General features: G+C 34.1%; 2 protein-coding genes across 2 annotated transcripts; one reads left to right on the forward strand and one right to left on the reverse strand.

Moving 5' to 3' along the window:
• Positions 1-13: 13 nt before the first annotated feature.
• Positions 14-2,095, forward strand: LOC107468826 (uncharacterized). The gene has a single exon (XM_016088202.3). The coding sequence runs from the start codon at positions 727-729 to the stop codon at positions 1,777-1,779; it is 1,053 nt and encodes a 350-aa protein (XP_015943688.1). The 5' UTR covers positions 14-726; the 3' UTR covers positions 1,780-2,095.
• Positions 2,096-5,052: 2,957 nt separating this feature from the next.
• On the reverse strand, positions 5,053-19,006 carry LOC107468818 (separase). Its single transcript, XM_016088189.3, has 27 exons — positions 18,247-19,006; positions 17,787-17,958; positions 17,614-17,709; positions 17,246-17,380; positions 16,769-17,169; positions 16,429-16,537; positions 16,188-16,313; positions 14,581-14,841; positions 14,373-14,489; positions 14,052-14,273; positions 13,864-13,974; positions 13,542-13,682; positions 13,087-13,449; positions 12,920-13,009; positions 11,692-11,955; positions 11,459-11,582; positions 10,590-11,360; positions 9,922-10,159; positions 9,665-9,767; positions 8,762-8,932; positions 8,211-8,263; positions 7,889-8,118; positions 7,570-7,798; positions 6,746-7,151; positions 6,229-6,468; positions 6,029-6,116; positions 5,053-5,933 (listed from the first exon to the last, which is right to left on the reverse strand). Exons 1-27 carry the CDS (start codon positions 18,891-18,893, stop codon positions 5,425-5,427), a joined length of 6,417 nt encoding a protein of 2,138 aa, XP_015943675.1. The 5' UTR covers positions 18,894-19,006; the 3' UTR covers positions 5,053-5,424.
• Positions 19,007-19,572: the final 566 nt, after the last annotated feature.

Below are 19,572 nucleotides of genomic sequence, written 5' to 3' on the forward strand. Positions count from 1 at the left end.
TACTATATCAATATCAAGACCAATGATTTTGACTCAGTAACTAGATGGGCCGAGCTCTTTTTGTCTTAATTGGGACAATAGTCCTGAAAATGTTTTCAGTATGAACAGTTTTAAGTTCCTTTAGCTATTGCAATTACTTCATGCGTATATAAATTATGTTTTGGGGAAAAGAAAGGGTGCTCATAACTCAGATGTTGGTATTTTGATGTCATCAGGAATTTAGATCTCTCCATATATAGGGAATTGGTTTCTCATGAAAAACTTGGAGAAACCTTTGGTAGTGAATGGAATAAGTTAAGACGTTTTATGCCACGTTGCAAGTTGTGTAAATTTGGATTTGATCACAGAAACTTTATGAATGTCTTTTTTATTGCAAGAGCGGAAAATTGGTGTTTTTCAGTTTTTCACTTCTCTTCATTCCTGTTTAGATATTTGGGTAATGTCGATTGCTTTCTCTCTCACTTCCTTATGGATTTGTTAGTGAAACTGAATTTATGATTTACCATCACTGAACCTTTGATATCACATTCAAGCTTTGTGCCACTTACTCTAATTTCCTTAGATTATGGGTTAAGTCGTGTTATTATTATAATTCTTCAATACAATACTGATTACCTTTAATGTAGTTTGACTGTGTAGTCTTTTGAATTACAAAGTCAGAATGTCTTTTTTTTTCCCTTTCATATTTTGCATTTTGAATCCCAGGTTCTGTTGGGAAATAAAAAAATGGCAAAAGGAAGCAGGGGACAGCGTAGGAATGCTTCGCAAAGGTATAGATCTATCCCATACCTGCTGCCTACTTGCAAGAAGAATATTTGTGAGGATATGTGCCCAAAGAAATGCTCTGAAGCCTTGGATAAGAGGGAGTGGAAAGATGTCACATGTTCTGTGTGCATGGAGTACCCTCACAATGCTGTTCTTCTCCTTTGTTCTTCACATGACAAAGGTTGCCGTCCCTATATGTGTGGGACTAGCTTTCGTCATTCCAACTGCCTCGATCAGTACAAAAAAGCATACACTAACATTATATCAACAAATAATCAAGGTGCATTACAAGATTCAAACTCCCTTGCCGGGGAGAAAGAAGTCTTAAAGCTTGCATGCCCACTATGCAGGGGACAGGTGAAAGGTTGGACTGTTGTTGAACCTGCTCGGGACTATTTGAATGCAAAGAAAAGAAGTTGCATGCAAGATAATTGCTTGTTTTCTGGGAATTACAAAGAGTTGAGGAAGCATGTGAGGGCGGAGCATCCCTTGGCACGTCCCCGTGCGGTTGATCCCGCTCATGAGCAGAAATGGAGATGGCTTGAGTGGGAGCGTGAACGTGACGATGTGATCAGTACAGTAACATCAACCATGCCTGGGGCAATGGTTTTGGGAGACTATGTCATAGAAGGACGCCAAAACAACATTGATACAGATGAAGATGAAGAGGATGCTTCTGTTGATGTAGATGGTGCTGATAGAAATGGTAGAGTTCAGATGAGCATAGAAGCCATGAATTTATTCCTCCGGCTACATTCAGCTCGGCAAGGGAATAGGAACCTTGACAACTTAAATCTACAGTTTAGACCGGGATCAAGTCAGAATGGGGCACAGCATTCCACTTCTATTGGTGGGATGGAATTTGCCAATGAAGATGCTAGAAATAGTGAAGTTAATCATCATGATGAATCCCTGGTTAACCACCTCCATCACCATGGCACTGGCAGAGTTCTACTCCATCGCTCAGGCCGGAGACATAGACAGAGAGAAGGACATGCAGCTCAGGGTAGCTGAAGATGATGCTGGAAGCAGGATATTGGAAAAGGAGAAGTTTGGTAGGCATATATATGAGTTGAATCTTTAGCATCATAAATTGGGTAGTTTCCAGATCCAAAAGAAAATCTAGGTAGTTTTAATAACAATTGCAGGTATTCTTTGCAAGGATCTTAGAAATCAGAAATTGGGCATTTATGTTACGGTGTAATTTATTTTACTTGTACATTCCTACATTCTTTCTATTATACACATTTCATTGTGAAATTTACTCGTGTAAAGGTTTGATTGAGGTCTTTGATCTCAAACTAATATTCATGCAAACGATTGTTAACAAGCAGTTTCAGCAAATTACAAAATCTAAAGTTCGATGATTTTGCTTTTGATGCAACATTTTAGTAAAAAGTTACACATTAAAAGAAATTGGAGGAAGTAATCATGATACCTGATTTCACTGGAATGTGGACATTTTTAAGTTGAGATCCCTCAGAACTTTGAAGTACAAAAAGTGATATAAGTTTACAAATATATTTACTTCAAAAATTTAAAAATTCATACTCTTAGTTTTCAAAGAATTTTACTTTATCTTTAAAGAAAATCGTACCAGTTTGATAACATGTAGATAACTTGGAAAAATAGCTAATAAAATTTAGTTCTAGTTCCGGGAGTTCATGTTCTTAGTTTGATCACACTTGGATTGAATTTGCATTTCCATAACTAATTGATACTTAGAATAAGATTCGTGGGATGCGTGGAGAGCTAAATTAATTATATTATATATTATAAATTTAAAATACTATATATTGCTTAGGGATATATTAGATAATATGTAAATTAATATTAGACTTAGAAGTTAATTCGTAAAAAAGTATTGTACAATATATTTATTTAATTTGACAATTTATATATAATATTATGATTCAATAATATTATTATTCAACAAAAAAGACATATAAAGAAAAAATATACTATTTTAATATAGATAATAATTGTGCTTAATCTTTATTTTGTAATTTGATTGAATAATAATAATATGAATTATATTTAATTGATTAAGAAGTTCAAAATTTTGTCTAGTAGCATATCAAAATTAATTTAAATTTTATAACGGTTTATGATAAATGATAATTTAAAATAAAAATTAATATTATACATAAATTAGACTATAAGTAATAAAAATATTCAATTGAAATTTATTCACCTGATTTTATATAATTATTTATTATTTTTATTTTTTAAATAGTTACTTTTATTTTTTTTCTTTTTTAGGTTATATTTAAATACTATGATACAGTGATGAAATTATTAGATAAAATACAAATATGAATATTATCAATGTTTTGATAATTAAAATGATATTCAATTTTCTAATTTTATTTTTTATGAATCATGATTGTATTTTCAACAATATTGTTACAACTAAATAATATTAAAAAATATAAATTGTTGAAAGAAAAAAGAAATGATATATAAACGACAAAAAAAACTATATAACTTATGAATACAATTATACAAAAAAATAGAAATATTAATGAGCATAATCACACAATCACCTAATGACCTAATACATACGTTTAGAACATTTTTTAAAAAAATTATGGTCATCAATCAAATTCTAGTTGTACAAAAAATTTATTCTTAATATATAAAAGTAGATATATAAGTTTACCACATTACTTTTAAGACATTTCTTTCCTCCTACTAATTTCATGTCAGCAATATCGCTTACTTGGCAAAATTTTAGAATCAACCACTCAATTCTTGCCAAATTAACTATTATTTCCAAATCAGCAAAAAAATAAAATATACAAATAAAAAACTAAAAAAAATACAATATAATAAATTTATAACCTGCAAATACATTGAATTCATATTCCGATATTTATTATATCTTACCGTTATAAACAATATAATAAATTTATAACCCCAACAATTAATTTATTAATTTTTATAAATAACTTATTAAAGGTAATAAGTATCCATATTACAAATGTCATAATAATATTATTAATCATAATAAATTTTACGTTATAAATATTCAAATTTCATACTATTTAAACTACTTATATAAGTCTCTTATCACTATTCCTTCAAATAATATCAAATTTAACACAAGAAAATTATTTCCAAACTACACATCTCAAACTTACTCAATAGAGCATCATTCTTTCAGAGTAGAATGATTAGAAATCGAATAACTATCAAAGATCTAATGGCCATGCAATGAGAATCTGATGATCAGATATGACAAAAAAAAAAAAACTCACAACATGCATCATACATTCATACTTTCTCAAATATCATATACCTAATAATAACATAAATTGAATATTGGAATAGGAAAAGATCTTCACAATTTTAGCAACTATAAATGAAAGGAAACAACTACATTTGTAGCACATGTAATCAAACACCACAATATAGTAACTCCATATACTTTTCATAATCTCATCTATCAAATTATTAGTTACTAACCCAATACTACTTATTTTAGGTTCAGAGTTCAATTAAAGATTTTAGATCAAAGTGTTACAACAACTTTTGTATTATTTGATGGCGAAGTAAAAAACTTATTGAGCACAACTACTTCAAATTTAATGACATATTCTAGAAAAATAATGACATTGAAGCACCACTCCATCAAGAGATTAAGGAGAAAGAAACGATACAAATTCAAGACACATCTTCGGAAGAAGAACATACATACAAAGATGAAACAAACAACACAATAAAAAGTGCATCAAACTCAACAATTCATAAAGAACATACATTCACAAGAACCTACGACAGAAAGAAGGAAACAACAACTCTAACAACAACCAATAAAAAAAAGAGGACGAACACCACATAAGAAGATTAAGTCCATCAACTAAAATAAATGTAAAAATCAAACTACTAAATAAAAATGTCACTTTATACAACTCCAATATTCAAAACCTTTGTACTACAAATTATTTTAAATAAAACACCTTTTAAATTTAACTTTAATTTACACATATTTAATTTATTTCTATAAAACATAACAATTTTTAATATTTATTATATACTATCATTAATTTACCGCCTCGCACGAGTCTCATTCTAGTTAGCAAGAATAGAGAAAAAGAAAGTTAACGAGGTATGAAATTACGTTAGAGCTAATAAAAAAAATGTGTGAATTAGCCACTTAGGTTGACATGGCATAATGCAAAGATATAAAATTGTGCTCTCAAGTTGTGGGAATTAATCATCTAAGCTGACATAATATAATAGTAGAAAGCTAACAATACATCTAAAAACTATCTTGAGCTCTGTTTTAATATATTATTAATAGATTGTTTAGATGCAAAGGAATTGAAAGATTTTCCACTATTAGAGCTTTTAAATGATTCCAATATATGAGTAAGGCATTACATAATCATGATTTATTCTCTACATTAACGGTGCTCTGCTCTAGCTGTTGGGGTACAATGACAAATTGTACAATAAAAATACAAATTAAATGGATGGTTAGAAGTTAGTGCTGTAGGATTAGGTTTGGTCAGTTGGCTTGGTGAATTGGGTTTTGTATTTCTTTCCGGTAATGTAGGATCAAATTTCTATTTTCTTGGGATTAAGCATGATACATGGATGAACTTCTTGACAGCATATCAAACAAGGGTGGTTGTGTAAGAGCTTTGTTTGAGGCTAAATATTATTCTTCCTCCAAATCCCAGTAGGAACACCATAACATATTGGAGATGCCCCTGTCAGAAAAGGAAGGGTGCAGACTTCACGTGCTTGGCCCATGAAAGCTCCAATTTTAGGTCGGTGACCACAGTTGATCCTAGGTGAATCAGTTTCTGCCGATTCTTGTACTTTCTTCCTTGCACCTTTCCTCTTTGCTTTACCCTTTAAGTTCATCGCCTCAAATTCCTCTGATAATAAGTTACACTGGAAGCATTCCTTTGGAAGATCAGACCTTTGTTTCAACCACGCATCAAGCATAGCCTTACCAAATCTATCTATATCCTTGTCTGTCACTTCCCACAAATTGGCAACAATAACCGGAGAACCAGCCAGCAGATATGACAAGGGAACACCTTGTGGCACATAGCTCCCCTGCAAGGTCAATGAACCACTGCTGCACCCCATTAGTAGCGTAGCAGCACATTTCTCTAGTTTCTGAATCTCGTGCCGCGGAATGTATTGTGCTCCTGTGAAGATGCATTCAAACACCTTAAATATATTTACAACAGGAAACTACAATGTATCATATCTATAAATTTTAAGACATTTAATAAAGCTTTACCACTGCCATGCCCAAAGTATATGAAAAGGTCATGACTTGTTAATGCTGAAGCTAGTTCTTTGACGGTAGGTTTGGAACCTGCCTTTCCCTGAAAAGTAACAATGAGAAGACATGATTATTCATTGGATCAGACAAAACAATCAGCAATATGAAAGTCTATTAACAATTTACTTTGGTGAAAGTACAAACTACTAAAATACCTCGAGATTTTGATCTCTAAACCAGTTCTCAAATTCAATTTGAGTGCGAGAGAGATCGCCATCTGGATTCAATAAATAGAAGGCATCCAATGGATCTATAGAAGGAAAAGATACTAGGTTTCTTCCCTCCTGTTCCTGATGGATGCCACTGATATCAAGGACAGCAGAGATGCTGCTAACTGAAGGCATCCGATAAACTTCCAGGTTTCTTAATATGGGCAAACTTTCCCAAGGAAGCATCTGTCACAGTGGTGGAAATAAGCAATCTGATTAGGTTTGTTGAAAATGCTGCTACTTTGAATGCCAGCTAGGGAGCACATAGATCAATTATATTAATTTTGGAAACATAGAAAATGAAACATTTAGATAGAAGCATGAACTACAACTTAAACATGAGGAGGCATTATATTAATAATAAAAGGTACCATATTACTAAATGATAAATTCCAAAACATCCAGAAAGTAGAACTTGAAACTAATTCCTAACTACCATTAGGTCAGAAAGAACTTAACTTACCTGCACCTCATAATCCAACACAAGAATTACTGGCTCTCTATTAACAGTGTCATCAACTTCCAGAACTTCTAATGCGTCATTTAACAGCTGAAAAGCAACCTCAGATGATACTCCAAATTCATTGGCAGCATTTAAAAATACCCCACTCCTTGCTTCATCACAATAACCTACTTTAGCAACGTAACAGTCTTTCCTTGAGCATAGTTGTGAAACAATTGTTTTCCCTTCACAAACATGTTTAGAGCCTCCAAGAATAACCTTAAGAAGACTCTCATTTACATCTATTTTGCACTTCGATCTTAGATCATTTGCAAGATTCTTGAGCACCAAGTCAAAGTTCTTGCAATTCAACCATTCTCCAAGAAGCAAGCATTTCCATGGGCCAAACCACAAGTCTTCAATGTTCCTGGTAAGGTATGCCAATTTTAAGGAGATTTGAAAATTACTTTGCTATAATTTTAAATTACTACTAGTCATATCCAAGATGTTAATGTGCATAGTGGCATATTTAACCTTTTGTGTATCCCTTGAAAAGAGTAGAAAAAGTGGCTATTGCATTAAATACAAGCAGCACTACTATGGTGAAATGGAGCAATAGATGTGTTTGGGACTTGGGTATTATGGAGTACCCAAAGTTCCACAACAAGTAGTATATGATGCTTGATATTGTATTTAAAGAGCATGGTTCTTCTTCCTTAATAGCTAGCTTTTAAGGTGTGGTTCTTAACTTTACTCAGGTGCTTAACAATATGCATGGTAGCAAAAGCCCAATTTAAGCAAAGCTAATGCAAATCAGCTCATAAAAATCATAAGCAGTAGCACACCTCAACAATTCATCAAGACGGTGGTCAAGGTTCTTTCTTCTCTTCCACCATAAAATTCTATTCTGTGGTGTATCTTCAAAAGGAGATAGTGATGACAAGTAATTCTCTTCCAAGATTGTTCTGAATGCTGGAGCAACATCATCAACTGCCGTGAAACCCCACGGACAATGCCAATTTTCACTAGGTTTTTCAAGAAGTGTACCAGTTACAAGATCATCCTCATTTGAATCTGGCAAATAGAAGTTATAAATTATCTGTTAGACAAAGATAAGCTTAATACTTACATGAGATGCAGACTATGTCTAAAGAAACTAGGTACCTTGCAAAATAGAATCTAGAGGCAGTAACATTACAATGGGTTCACTCTTAAAACTCAGTCGTGAGACCTGCATCCATACTTTAACACTTGTAGGATAAAGCAACAATTCCTGTAGTAAACTAGCATAATCATGTCCAAGAAAACTTATGCAGATTATTGTTGTAGATGGCAGACTAGCTAGAAACTTTTTCACATATTCTGCAAGATCTGCAGAGGTATCAGGTACAAGCCTGCAGGAAGTAACATGTACAGAGAGAATTGCATTTGCTTCAGGTTATGTCAACTGTAGCTTCATTTCTTATGCAACAAGAACAACTGTTACCTGAGTAAGTTGAAAGAGCCTTCTTGCTTGCAAGATTTAGATATATATGAACCCTGAAATTGAACATGTCATTAATACTTGATGGGCTGTAATTGTCACATACCATAATTACAAATGTCACTTCAGAGCACCTAGTAACAAGAATTCATCAATGTTTCACTGATAGCATGAATCACTCTTGGGTCACTAAATTACTGACAATGTCTAAATTTTTAAATAAATTTGTCATCTAGATTGCACACAAACTAACCATGCGTATAGCTTAGATGTAAGTGCTACAATGCACAACTCATGCCTGTAAGCAAGCTGTAACTCAGTCAAAGGACTACTTAGAGACTAAGAGGACAAAATAAACAGAATTCTATAGGAATTAGTATACTGAGAAACACACATGATGATGCCCAAATCAGAGCACAAATTTACAAGAGAAATTCCCATTTTCTGAACCAACTAGTATTTTGTTCACATGTCAACATTTAAAGCAGAAGCCTAGATAAAATTCCATAATATTTGATAGTCACAGAGAAACGAGTCTTGACAAGGGACTGTACCTTGCATCTCCCAGTTAGATTTGAAAGAAATTGGTGAGTATAATGAGTTCCAATTGAAGCCTGGTGGAAATACGAAGCCCAATAATTTTCACTCAAAGTTTGGCTAAGAGATGACATAGAAATTTGCTCCCTCAATGTGGAAACATGTATTACAGCAAGTAATTTAGACACCTGTTGCAGCATCCTTATCACCATAAGGTCATGACCAATCCAAATGACAAAAAGGAAACATAGTAAGAAACTATAAAGCTCAGAAAGAGGATTAAGCAACTAAATATTCGGCTACAAAATACGAAGCATCAAAGATTATCTAACCATATAGACCTGTTGTGCAATCTGCATTTAGAGATAGTTATAGTTTCCCCAAAAATTAACCAAAAACCTAAATATTACACTGACTTTTTGTCAGAGATAGATGCAATGCAATGTATATATAATTATTATATAATTTTATTCTATATTATACATATTACAATACTAGTGTATAGTGCATATCAATCCACCATTATTTATTAAATGTTTGCAATAAAAACTAGTGTATCGTACTTTGCACTCTAAGAGGTCTTGGGTTAAGTCATAGAAATTAAAAATATTTTTGTGAATATACATGACGAAGGACATTTTAGAAAAAAAATTGTGCACCAAACTTCTCCCAATCCCCATTATATATAATAGATATAGATAAGTAGATATGTATATTCTTTAAAATATATATTCTTCATATAATCATATTCAAATTTTGTTTGATGCCTTGAATCCTCCAAAAAGCAATCAGCACATCCACAAATTTACTAATTACTATCAAGGAAAAAGTATCCAGTTTATAACACCCAACAAAATATTAAATTAATTTAGTGAAAGATTGTAATGAGTAATAACAACATGAAAATGGAGAAGTATGACCTTCTGAAAAATAACAGAAACCTCACGAGAGAGTATGAAGGCTACCATCAGCCAAGAAGCCAGGTCTTCAAACCTGATGGAATTTACATTACGGAAAACGTTCCTGTAAGGTAAAATCAAAATGTAAAACTTATACAGTTAGTTATTCATAAATATGTTCCTGGAGCAGCAACCATAACTAAGTAGGGGCTACCCTACTTTAAAATTTAAATATATTCAGACCTCAAAATCTAAACAATAATAATCAGTACACATACCTTGCAGCCTTGGAGTGATAGCCCTTCAAAGAATACCAACATATTTCATAAACTATTTCTGCACGTTCAATTGTAAATACATCTCCTGGGATCTCCTTTGGGACCATGAGCACAAAATAATCTAAAGGAATAGAGGAGAATGTTTGGTAGAATGGATTTCTGCTGGCTAGAACTGATACACTTCTTAGAAGAACGTTATGAACTTCATCAATTTGATTGGGATATGCAAAGCATTTCACTGTGGTTCAAGTTCAACAATCACATCAGAAGGAAGAACTAAACAACTGTATGCCACAAATAAATACATGACTTAGACGTCAAAGTAGAGACAAGTATAAAGCAAAGCAAGTTATGAGTCAACTAGTCTGCAATTTCACATTCCTGGAAAATCAAGATCTTGCATGCAGAATAGCAGAAGTGCTCTCAACTGAAGCATCCTATCCCATCAACTATGAAGAAAGAAGTCCACAAAATAACAACTACAAGTAAAAGCGATGCAACTATAGCTCTTGACTGGCAGCTACCAAAGTAAGCAAAAGCACATTATCATTGTGAAAGGCAAAATATCTTGAAAGGATTGATAACCACCGCCAATAGAGGACCATTGAAAATGCACAAATTCACACAAGAGCAGAGCAAAAACAGAAGATATGAAACAGCAACTGTACCTAATCGAGTAAGCAACTTCATTGACATTTTTCTCCGGACAAACTCCCATTTCAGATTAATAAAATCAGTTAGTAAACCAGATTCCAAGACTTCTGAAGGAAGACAGTGCCAACACCTCATTTTTGAGAAAATGCATGTTGCAGCAGTATTCAAATCTGTCTCCTTCCTGTGTAGCATACAAGATGGATTGGAAATAAAATTTCCATCCACACTTTGCACAACTTCTGACTTGCTGGAAATGCTTATATCTTGATTTTGTGAAGCTCGATATTTAGAACGGGTTATCCTTGGTTTATTCTCAATAGACAAATTTGTATCCTTTGTTAAAACCTTTGCTGCATTCTTTGTCTTTTTATTTTGCTTTTCTCCAATCTTGGATGCTGGCCCTGCTTTCATGGATTTCCTCACTTTTTCACCCATTTCATTCATTGTAGAGCAAGTACAAATTTTAGCAGAACCACATTTAACATCCATTGCAGTTTCATCACTGCCATTGTCAGGACAGCTAAGAGAGTTTTTCCACACAGAAAGATTTAATTTATCTAGAGCTGATGTGAACCAATATTTTGCGGTCTTTCCATTAGTAGTCCCTTCACAACTGTCAAATTTACTTTGACACAAATCTCCAAAAAAGTGATTAAGTGTCACCTCAAGGATCAGTTTACACTTTGAGCAACACAACATTGTGTTGCTTTTCTTGAAAATTTCCTGAGCACTTTGAAGTTCCTTTTCTGCTAAATCCCAGTGTCTTTTCTTAACATAGAGTTTTCCTAGCAAATTACATCACAAAAACGGCAAAACAAATTTATAATACTTTGAATGAAAAGTTATAAATCAAAGGGAGAAATGCTACAAATGATTTTAATACCTAAGAGAGAAGAGAAAGCAACGGTAAACAAAGGCAGCTGCAGTGAATCAGATATGGCTTTCCCCCACTGGAGATAAGTTTCAGACTCAGTTGCATCTCCGATCATTTCAAGGATAATTCCTACCTGCATAGATGGATGAAATTGAATTGTAGTGCATAACAAGATACCACCAATTCACCAAATAGATTTGATTCAAAGTACAAGATAGATAGATGATGTCACAAAGTCAAACCTGAAGAGTGCTCTCTAGATAACACTGCAATATTTTCCATGGACTAAGATAAAACTCTTCCAAGTTCCATGATATAGAATCAAATAGCAAAGTTTCCCTAGCGACTGATTTGCTCACTTCAATTCTATCAACTCCATCCCTAAGATTCTTAGAGAAATCAACTATTACATTGTGCTCTTCATTCATTTGCTTAACAACGTGGGTAAATTTAAGATGGAAGAGTTTAGAATGTAATTTGTGGGCTTCCTTTGCAAATGAAAGAGCCTAGCAAATAAAACAGAAAAAGAGATACTGTGAGCTGGGGAATAATGTAAGTCAATGCTATATAAACTCAAAAAGAAGAATACAACATGTCCTTCATTGATTAGGTCAACTATAAGTAACATTGTTAGCTCTTATTACAATTTATGCATGGCCCTAACCTTGAAAAATGGGGCAACCTCCCCCCCCCCCCTCTATATATAGTTTTTTCTTCATCAGTAAAAAAATTAATTATGCCTTATACTATGTTAGAGTGAAAGATATCTTTATTTCTAACAAGTTAATAAGAAAATTCAACCTATTGCAAACCAGCACATATGGAATGAAATTAACTTGATATATATTCTTTCAAAAAGTCAATTTGAATTGAAAGAAGATAAGACACATCTCCAAAGATCTACAGCTAATAGACAAAGAATTTTTAAGTTGATAAAAAAAACCGTGTTTTAAGATAATTAAGACATGCTTGAATGAAAAGGTAGAAGCTAGAAGGAGGAAAGTAAAAATGCATTTGGACCTATATAGAGATGTATTAAAATTTTTGAATTTTTAACTTTGATTTAGACCATATCATGAAAGGGACCCTTGGAGCAACTGTTTAGTTTTCTCCATTTGACCTCCCGGTCACAAGTGTGGTGCTTGCCATAGGTTAGATCACTTACATTACCCATTGAGTACAGCCATTCCCGAAATCCTGTGTAACACATGAAGTTTGTGCACTGGACTGCCCTTTTTAGACCATATCATGTCCAAATCCATTTTCAAGTTCATGTATGTTTTCACTATTTACCTATTCAACCAAGTTGGAGATAAAATATACACCAGTTTCGCAATCTCTTATTAAAATAGAACAATGAAGACAAGTATGACACATGTTTCAAATAGCACTTATCTATTACTTAAAAAATTTAAGGCAGCCAATGGGTAACACAAGAATTTAGATTGAATCAAAATCAATGATACTTACCTCTATTAACCGTCCATTTGCAACAAGCCTTGGGCACAAATCATAGTAAAGATAACCAGCAAGAAAAGTGGAATGATTTGGAACAGAAACCTAGGAGATTAAAAGAGAACGGAGTGATGATTTTGGATAAAAGAGTATGATAAAGTCTTCCTAAAAATGAACCTTACATTTGAAATCAGTTCCAGAGCAGCCTTTTGAACATCATCAGCTGTAATGTCATTTTGAAAAGAGTCTCCATTACAGCAAGAATTTTTATGAGAGCTAGAAAGTAAAAATGAGAAAATCTGCTGAAACCCTATTAATGATGAATGGTTTCCTTGAAGATAACGTGTCCAAGATTCAATATTTGAAAGTTCATTAAAGTGCTCTAATGAATTCTGGAATGCCTCACAGATAGGTGAAACACATAGAGCATGACTTAGCCTTCTACTTTCCCAAAGAAAAGTCAACCACTTCTCAATTGAGACATTCTTCCATTTAAACATTCTAGTCAGCAGCTTGTATGCATTACCGGAGAGTTCCATGAAACCCTGGGGATATGCCAACGAAAACCAAAATCTTGTTACCGAACATATTATGCAACAACTTCAGCAACCAATATGACAAAAGAAGTAAACTGAACCTTTAGTTGTATTAAATCTATTATATTGCAGAGTAGAATCATTATACTGTCAGGCAGATAACAGTCTCCATCCTCAATGCAACCAAGAGGAGAAATACCCAACCATAGATCCAATGTAGCTTTGACATCTTCAAAGATTTGCTGGTTAATATACAAAACAAAGAAAGCTTACTAGCTTAGCAAAATAAGAAATTCAATAAGACAAAGTATATAATTGATTCTAAGACCATAACTGAGGACAACATTCACCAATGAAATTCCCGTGTCAGCCCCTTCCAAAAATTAAAAGGAGAGAAATAAATAATAGTTTATGTTCTAGTACCTTTGAACTTGGTTCAGCTTCTTGGGTACAAAGTGCACGCATGCAATAGGCCACCGACAACTGATACTCAATGGCATTTTTATCAGCACCCGTCTCACCAAATATCTCCTTCTATTTAAGAGGAATTGCCTCAAATAAGTAATTTATACATCAATAGTAAACAATAGTTTACAAATAATAAAGGTTACCATGATAGTTATTGCTTCTGAGAAACATTGAATGCAGTCCCTAAGATCGCCAGTACCACACATCCTTAGTGCCTTTCCCTTTCTAACCAGAGTTTGTGCCTTTTGAAAACAAGTATCTGGTGTTATGTATATATCTTTCAGGAGGATATTTATAATTTTCCTTTGCATTTTCTGACAGAATTCTGGATATTTAAGATTAATTTCCTCATATGCTTGAAGTTCCTACAGCAAACATTCACAAAAGGTGCAAAAGCTTTACATACATAGCAGCAAAAAATGATGAAATTCTATGCAAAGGAAATATCTGCTATGATAGTGAACCTGCTCCAGGATGATGCTAATGTTCCTCATGGAAAACTCAGTGGAAGATGACAGGAGAGAGTACAAGGTAAGAGAATCAACTTCCTCGTCTACCTGCTTAGCTTGTTTACATTCTATCTGCATGACCATATTAAAACAATAAGTTAAAAGAAGTAAACATAAACAGAAAACTGATAAATACTTGAAATTAAATGATTTGAAACAACACCTTCACCCACTGCTTCAATACAGGAATAGGAGTTGGCAGATCCTGAAACAGATTGTTGGCAGTGGACCAGTTTGTAAGGATCTTAATCACTTTCTTTCGTATCTTAAGACTGCTGATGTCATAAAGAATATCTAAGAGTAGAGCACTTCTTTTGTAAGCCTCTATTACAAACTCTTTCGGAACCCCTTCCGTCAAATTAGCACAATAACATTTAATACAGATCCAGGATGCTTTACAACACAGGTTTAGAACCTTAGAAGCCTGCATCAAAATGTCATACATTGTATTTGAGCAACTTTAAGATACATCTTTTCCACATTTTCATTTCTCCCATGATCTACATATTTGCACTTTTTTTTCACAAAAATCAACGTCAGTGGTAGAATATGGCAGCCCTACATTATTCGAAGAGCTTTTAAGCAGTTTATGTGTGATTTACTTGCAAACACAAACTTTTAAGTATTTAATTAATTACTAATAGAGTTTTCGAACCTACAAAAACAACCAGGTGTCTTACTAAATAGTTTGTCGATGCATTGCCAAAGCTTAGTTGATAAAGCGAATAAATGATGAGGAATTTGATTCTTTCTAACCATTCTTATATTTCAATTGAGCTCAAGGACATTGTGTACCTCCAATACAAGGAAGTAACTACAATTTTCAAGTTTCCAACCCAGTTCGGGTTTCATGGAATGCATGGTAGAGTTAAAAAAAAGTCCATTCAAAAACCGTTACTTAATATAGACAATTACTCGTGTAACCTCTGGAAATTAGAGAGTAAATTAGCCTTTTTCATATATTATCGCATAATAAGCCTAATGGTACACACATTTAACACATGAAATAAATATCCATATATATTTATTTGAATATAGAGAACTAGATAAGTAACTTATCAGTTATCACGTCATTTCTATTCTTTTAGGACTATAAACTTGAGACAAACTTGTGTAATCCTTGAGTACATTTAATGTGTGTTCCAATATATATACTTCAGATTTAAAGTGAGCAATACTACTACCAGCAGCTACCGGTTTATATTAAGTGAAAATACTGTATGTCATCCATTCATCTCACATCCTGTTTGTTAAAAGTTAACTTAACAAAGCCTTTTCCTACTAGTTGAGCTACATGGATTAAAATGTCACTGTGTCGTGTCCATGCATTGAGATGGGACAAAGTTTTACGTTGGCTGGCACATGTTTAACACAATTCAACATGGATCCAAATTACGACATTGCGTCATGGACATGACTCAGGGTGCGACAAAGTTTGACATGAATTGTCACAGGCCTAACATAACCTTACATGGATCCAAAGACGTCATTGCGTCTTGGTCATGTATTGGGATGAAGCAAGGTTTTACATGGGTTGTCGCGGGCCTAACACAACCCTACATGGATTCAAAGATGTTATTGGGTCGTGGGAATGCATTGGGATGCAACAAAGTACAACAGGAGCTATCGCAAGCTTTAACACAACCCTGCTCGTTTTTTCCAAGTTTAGGATTGGCTATGTAAACATAGGTTGGGATACTCTGTGAAAATTTCATAAGTAAATATATGACATTATATAAAAGATGGCAATGGAAAATAGGATATCAATACCTCATTTGGCTGCTTGTTTCTGTACAAAGCTACAGCAATATTGTAGAGAGAAGCAATTATGTATTTCATCCCTTCAGTATCAATCCATTTACTCGCCATCATCTGCTTAACTAATCTTGTGCTCTCCTGATATGTTGGGAACAAATAAATAAATTGTCAAAACACTAGATCTAATAACAATGTATTTAGAAACTCAAGAAGCCATTTTTAAGATGAAAAAAATTAGAAATAATAGGCGGACCTGGAGTTTAAGATTAGTTCTGATAGAAAGAGTGAAGGTTGCTAGAGCTACATTAAGCAATGTTCTGCTGTTTTCATCAAATTCATCTGTGTTCTTTTCAGATGTAAAGCTGCAGGGGGAATGAACAAAGTGTATAATGTTTCTATTTTTTTGAATTGTCTTATATATGAAAAAGACGTATATTGGTAAACTCTTGGAAACTGCTCTTCAGCATTAACATGACAGGTGAAGATTCTAAATAAACTGTGCTGTATAACAATGAAAACAAACAAGAATAGATTGATAATATACACAAAGGACATAAAGTAGAATTAATTTTCAGATATTTAACTGGATGTACCTTAGGCTAGAAAGAAGAATTTGACAAAGGATATAGAATGCATCTTGGACTGTGGACAGCATTGTTATGGCAGAAGCATCATCCTCTTCAGTAACTAACTGCTTCCTTTCTGAATTGACTGATTTAGCAAGTGGTTTGCATAGAAACTTCAATGCCTCTGAGTAAGATGGCAGGTAAGTCATATAAGACTCACAGCCAGAATCTAACCAGGCAAATGCTTGACCAAGCAAAGGTGGCGAAGTCTGTATCATTTTCTGATTTTCCATTAAAGTGCCAAGTAGACATTCAAATTTTGCACTTTCAGAGGCTGCAAGATCTCCAACCTTGGACCTCAAACCGCAGCTAACAAGGAGCAATCCAGCAGCATAGAGCCTGAGTACTGAGTTGATAGGTGTCAAAACCTGCCAAACTACCCCAATCAAAGTAGAATACAAAAATTTATCCATTATACAAACAAAACAAGCACCAGAAACATACCTTTTGAAAACGCTCTGCTATTTTGTTCAAATATGCTGCAAATGTATTACAAAAACTTGCATTTGCAGGCTGACATTTGTTGGCACAATAATTTACAAGTTCAATAAATTCTATTCCAGCACTGCCTTCTTCAAGCTGAAAGGAAAAGTATAGTTGATAAATAGGGGAAACCATTCCATGAAGATAACACCATATTAAATTCTAATTAATTAATTAGCTAAATAAAACTGCAAATCTTCTACCTATGTCTAGTCTAAATATAATTAAAATGGTAATAGGCTATGGTAAGTAACTTTGCATGGTTACTTTCTTGCAAGCATTAACATGCAGAATCATTGAATTGTAAGCAGAGATTTCCTATACAATACCTTGCACTCAGAAGCAACACAATCGAATATATCGATAATATACAATGATTCATCCCCCTGCAGAGCTAATAGTGAAGAGCACATCCTTCGGGCAATCTGCATTTAAAATTTTATCAGGACAACAAGTACAAGATTTATCAAAGTTTATATCCAAAACATAAGAAGTGTGTTACCTTGAAGACTTGATCGTTGACTGGAGATTTGACATACTCAGTCAATGTCATGCGGCAGAATGAGACTACCAGATCTTTATCAGAACATGTCTTCCCCAGTAAACTCAAAGCACATTTGCCCAAATTAATCACTAACGCTTGGTGTTTATCATAAGAACTGGCACCTAACCCCCTAAACAATAAGTTGAATAAACAAGAAAATTTAATAGCTAATATCAGTTCAGAGCATACAAAGCTGCAATGTGTCCAAACTAAGGCCCTCTGAGCAAGCATTGGAAAATACAATTTGATGTTTTAATACAAATGGAAGCTGAAACTACTTCAGAAGCTTCTCATTTTTTTTTTCTTTTTCATACAATTATACAACAAACCGTGCTCTATTTGTCAATAAGCAATATGAAATTACTATTAACACTACAACCTTGCCAGAAAAATGCCGGAACAACAAACACTGACATACCTGAGCCATGGCCTTACTTCCTCCACCAAATCAAGCACCCTCCTGAAGCGCCCATACTCTTTACTAGTCCCCACCGCCGCACACCTCACTAGTGCCACAACAATCTGAACCACCAGCAAAGACAACTCCTTATCTTTGTCAGCAACGCCGTCCTTATCTACCTCGGGAAGAATCTTCGCCTTCCTCTTTGTCGATTTCGAGGTCGAACGAAGATTCTCCAAAATCCGTAAACCTTCCGCTTCTGCCTCGTCAACCCTACCACAAGCTTCGAGACATTGCACCATTCGAACTCTCAGGAACTCAACTGAAAAGGGCTTGGATTCCAATTGAGAAGCCACGGATTCCAAGCAGTCCAAGCAGAGCTTGAAAACCTGGAAGAGCTCGAGCACAACGGCGCCGTCGGAGGAACCTGATTTGGAAATGTTAGTGAGGTGTTTGGGGAGAACGGAGAGAGAGCTGTTGAGGAATGGAAGAAAACGCTTAGCGAGGGAGCGGATTAGGGTTTGATCGGGTTTGGACTTGGAGGACTTGTTGTTTTTGCTGATATCGGCGAGGGGACGGAGGTAATCGTAGACTTGTGTGAAAATTCCGGCGGAATCGGCGGATTGGAGCTTCGATATTAAAGAAGATTCAGTTACGGAAGCCATAATCGGTGAACGGAACAATTTGAAGAAGAAGAAGAAGAAGAAGAAGAAGTGTTGTGCGAAGTTCAAAGGGAATGGAAGCAGAGAGAGTGGTCGCTGTTTGGGAGAAGAATGAAAGTGCGAGCTTAATTCCAAAGGCGCCAATGGACACCGCAATTTCACGTTTCATTTCAAATTTTGTTATTGGGCCTCACACGTTTTATAACGGTCTAGCACTATTTTTTCTATTTTGTTATTGGGTGTTTATTTTCTTGTGGCTTATTATGAAAGTTACAGATATTTTTGGACATTAAAGCCAATTTTAAGAAGGAAATCGAGAGAAAGAGGCTAACCCGCATAGCCCAAAGAGAAAGCGGGCTCGATAGAACGGCCATGGAATCATAACAAAACTTGATAAAAGAAGGGTAGGGAACATCCAAAAAAAAAAAAATAGAAGGCAAGGGAAACACCACCTTTAGTTAACATTTTGATAATAATTATTTATTATTTAATTTTAATGCATTGATAGTTTAAAGAGTTATACACAATCAATCATTAACAATACATTATTAAATATATGTATAAAACACTAAAACTGCAAATTAATTTCTAATATCCTAACCATTTTGCGTTATTTTAGTCCTTTTGTAAATTAATATAAAAAACTAATAAAAATAAACTATTTTTTCCCTAAAATTCCCCA

Source organism: Arachis duranensis, chromosome 10 (genome assembly GCF_000817695.3).
Source record: "Arachis duranensis cultivar V14167 chromosome 10, aradu.V14167.gnm2.J7QH, whole genome shotgun sequence".
Taxonomy (NCBI): Eukaryota; Viridiplantae; Streptophyta; class Magnoliopsida; order Fabales; family Fabaceae; genus Arachis; species Arachis duranensis.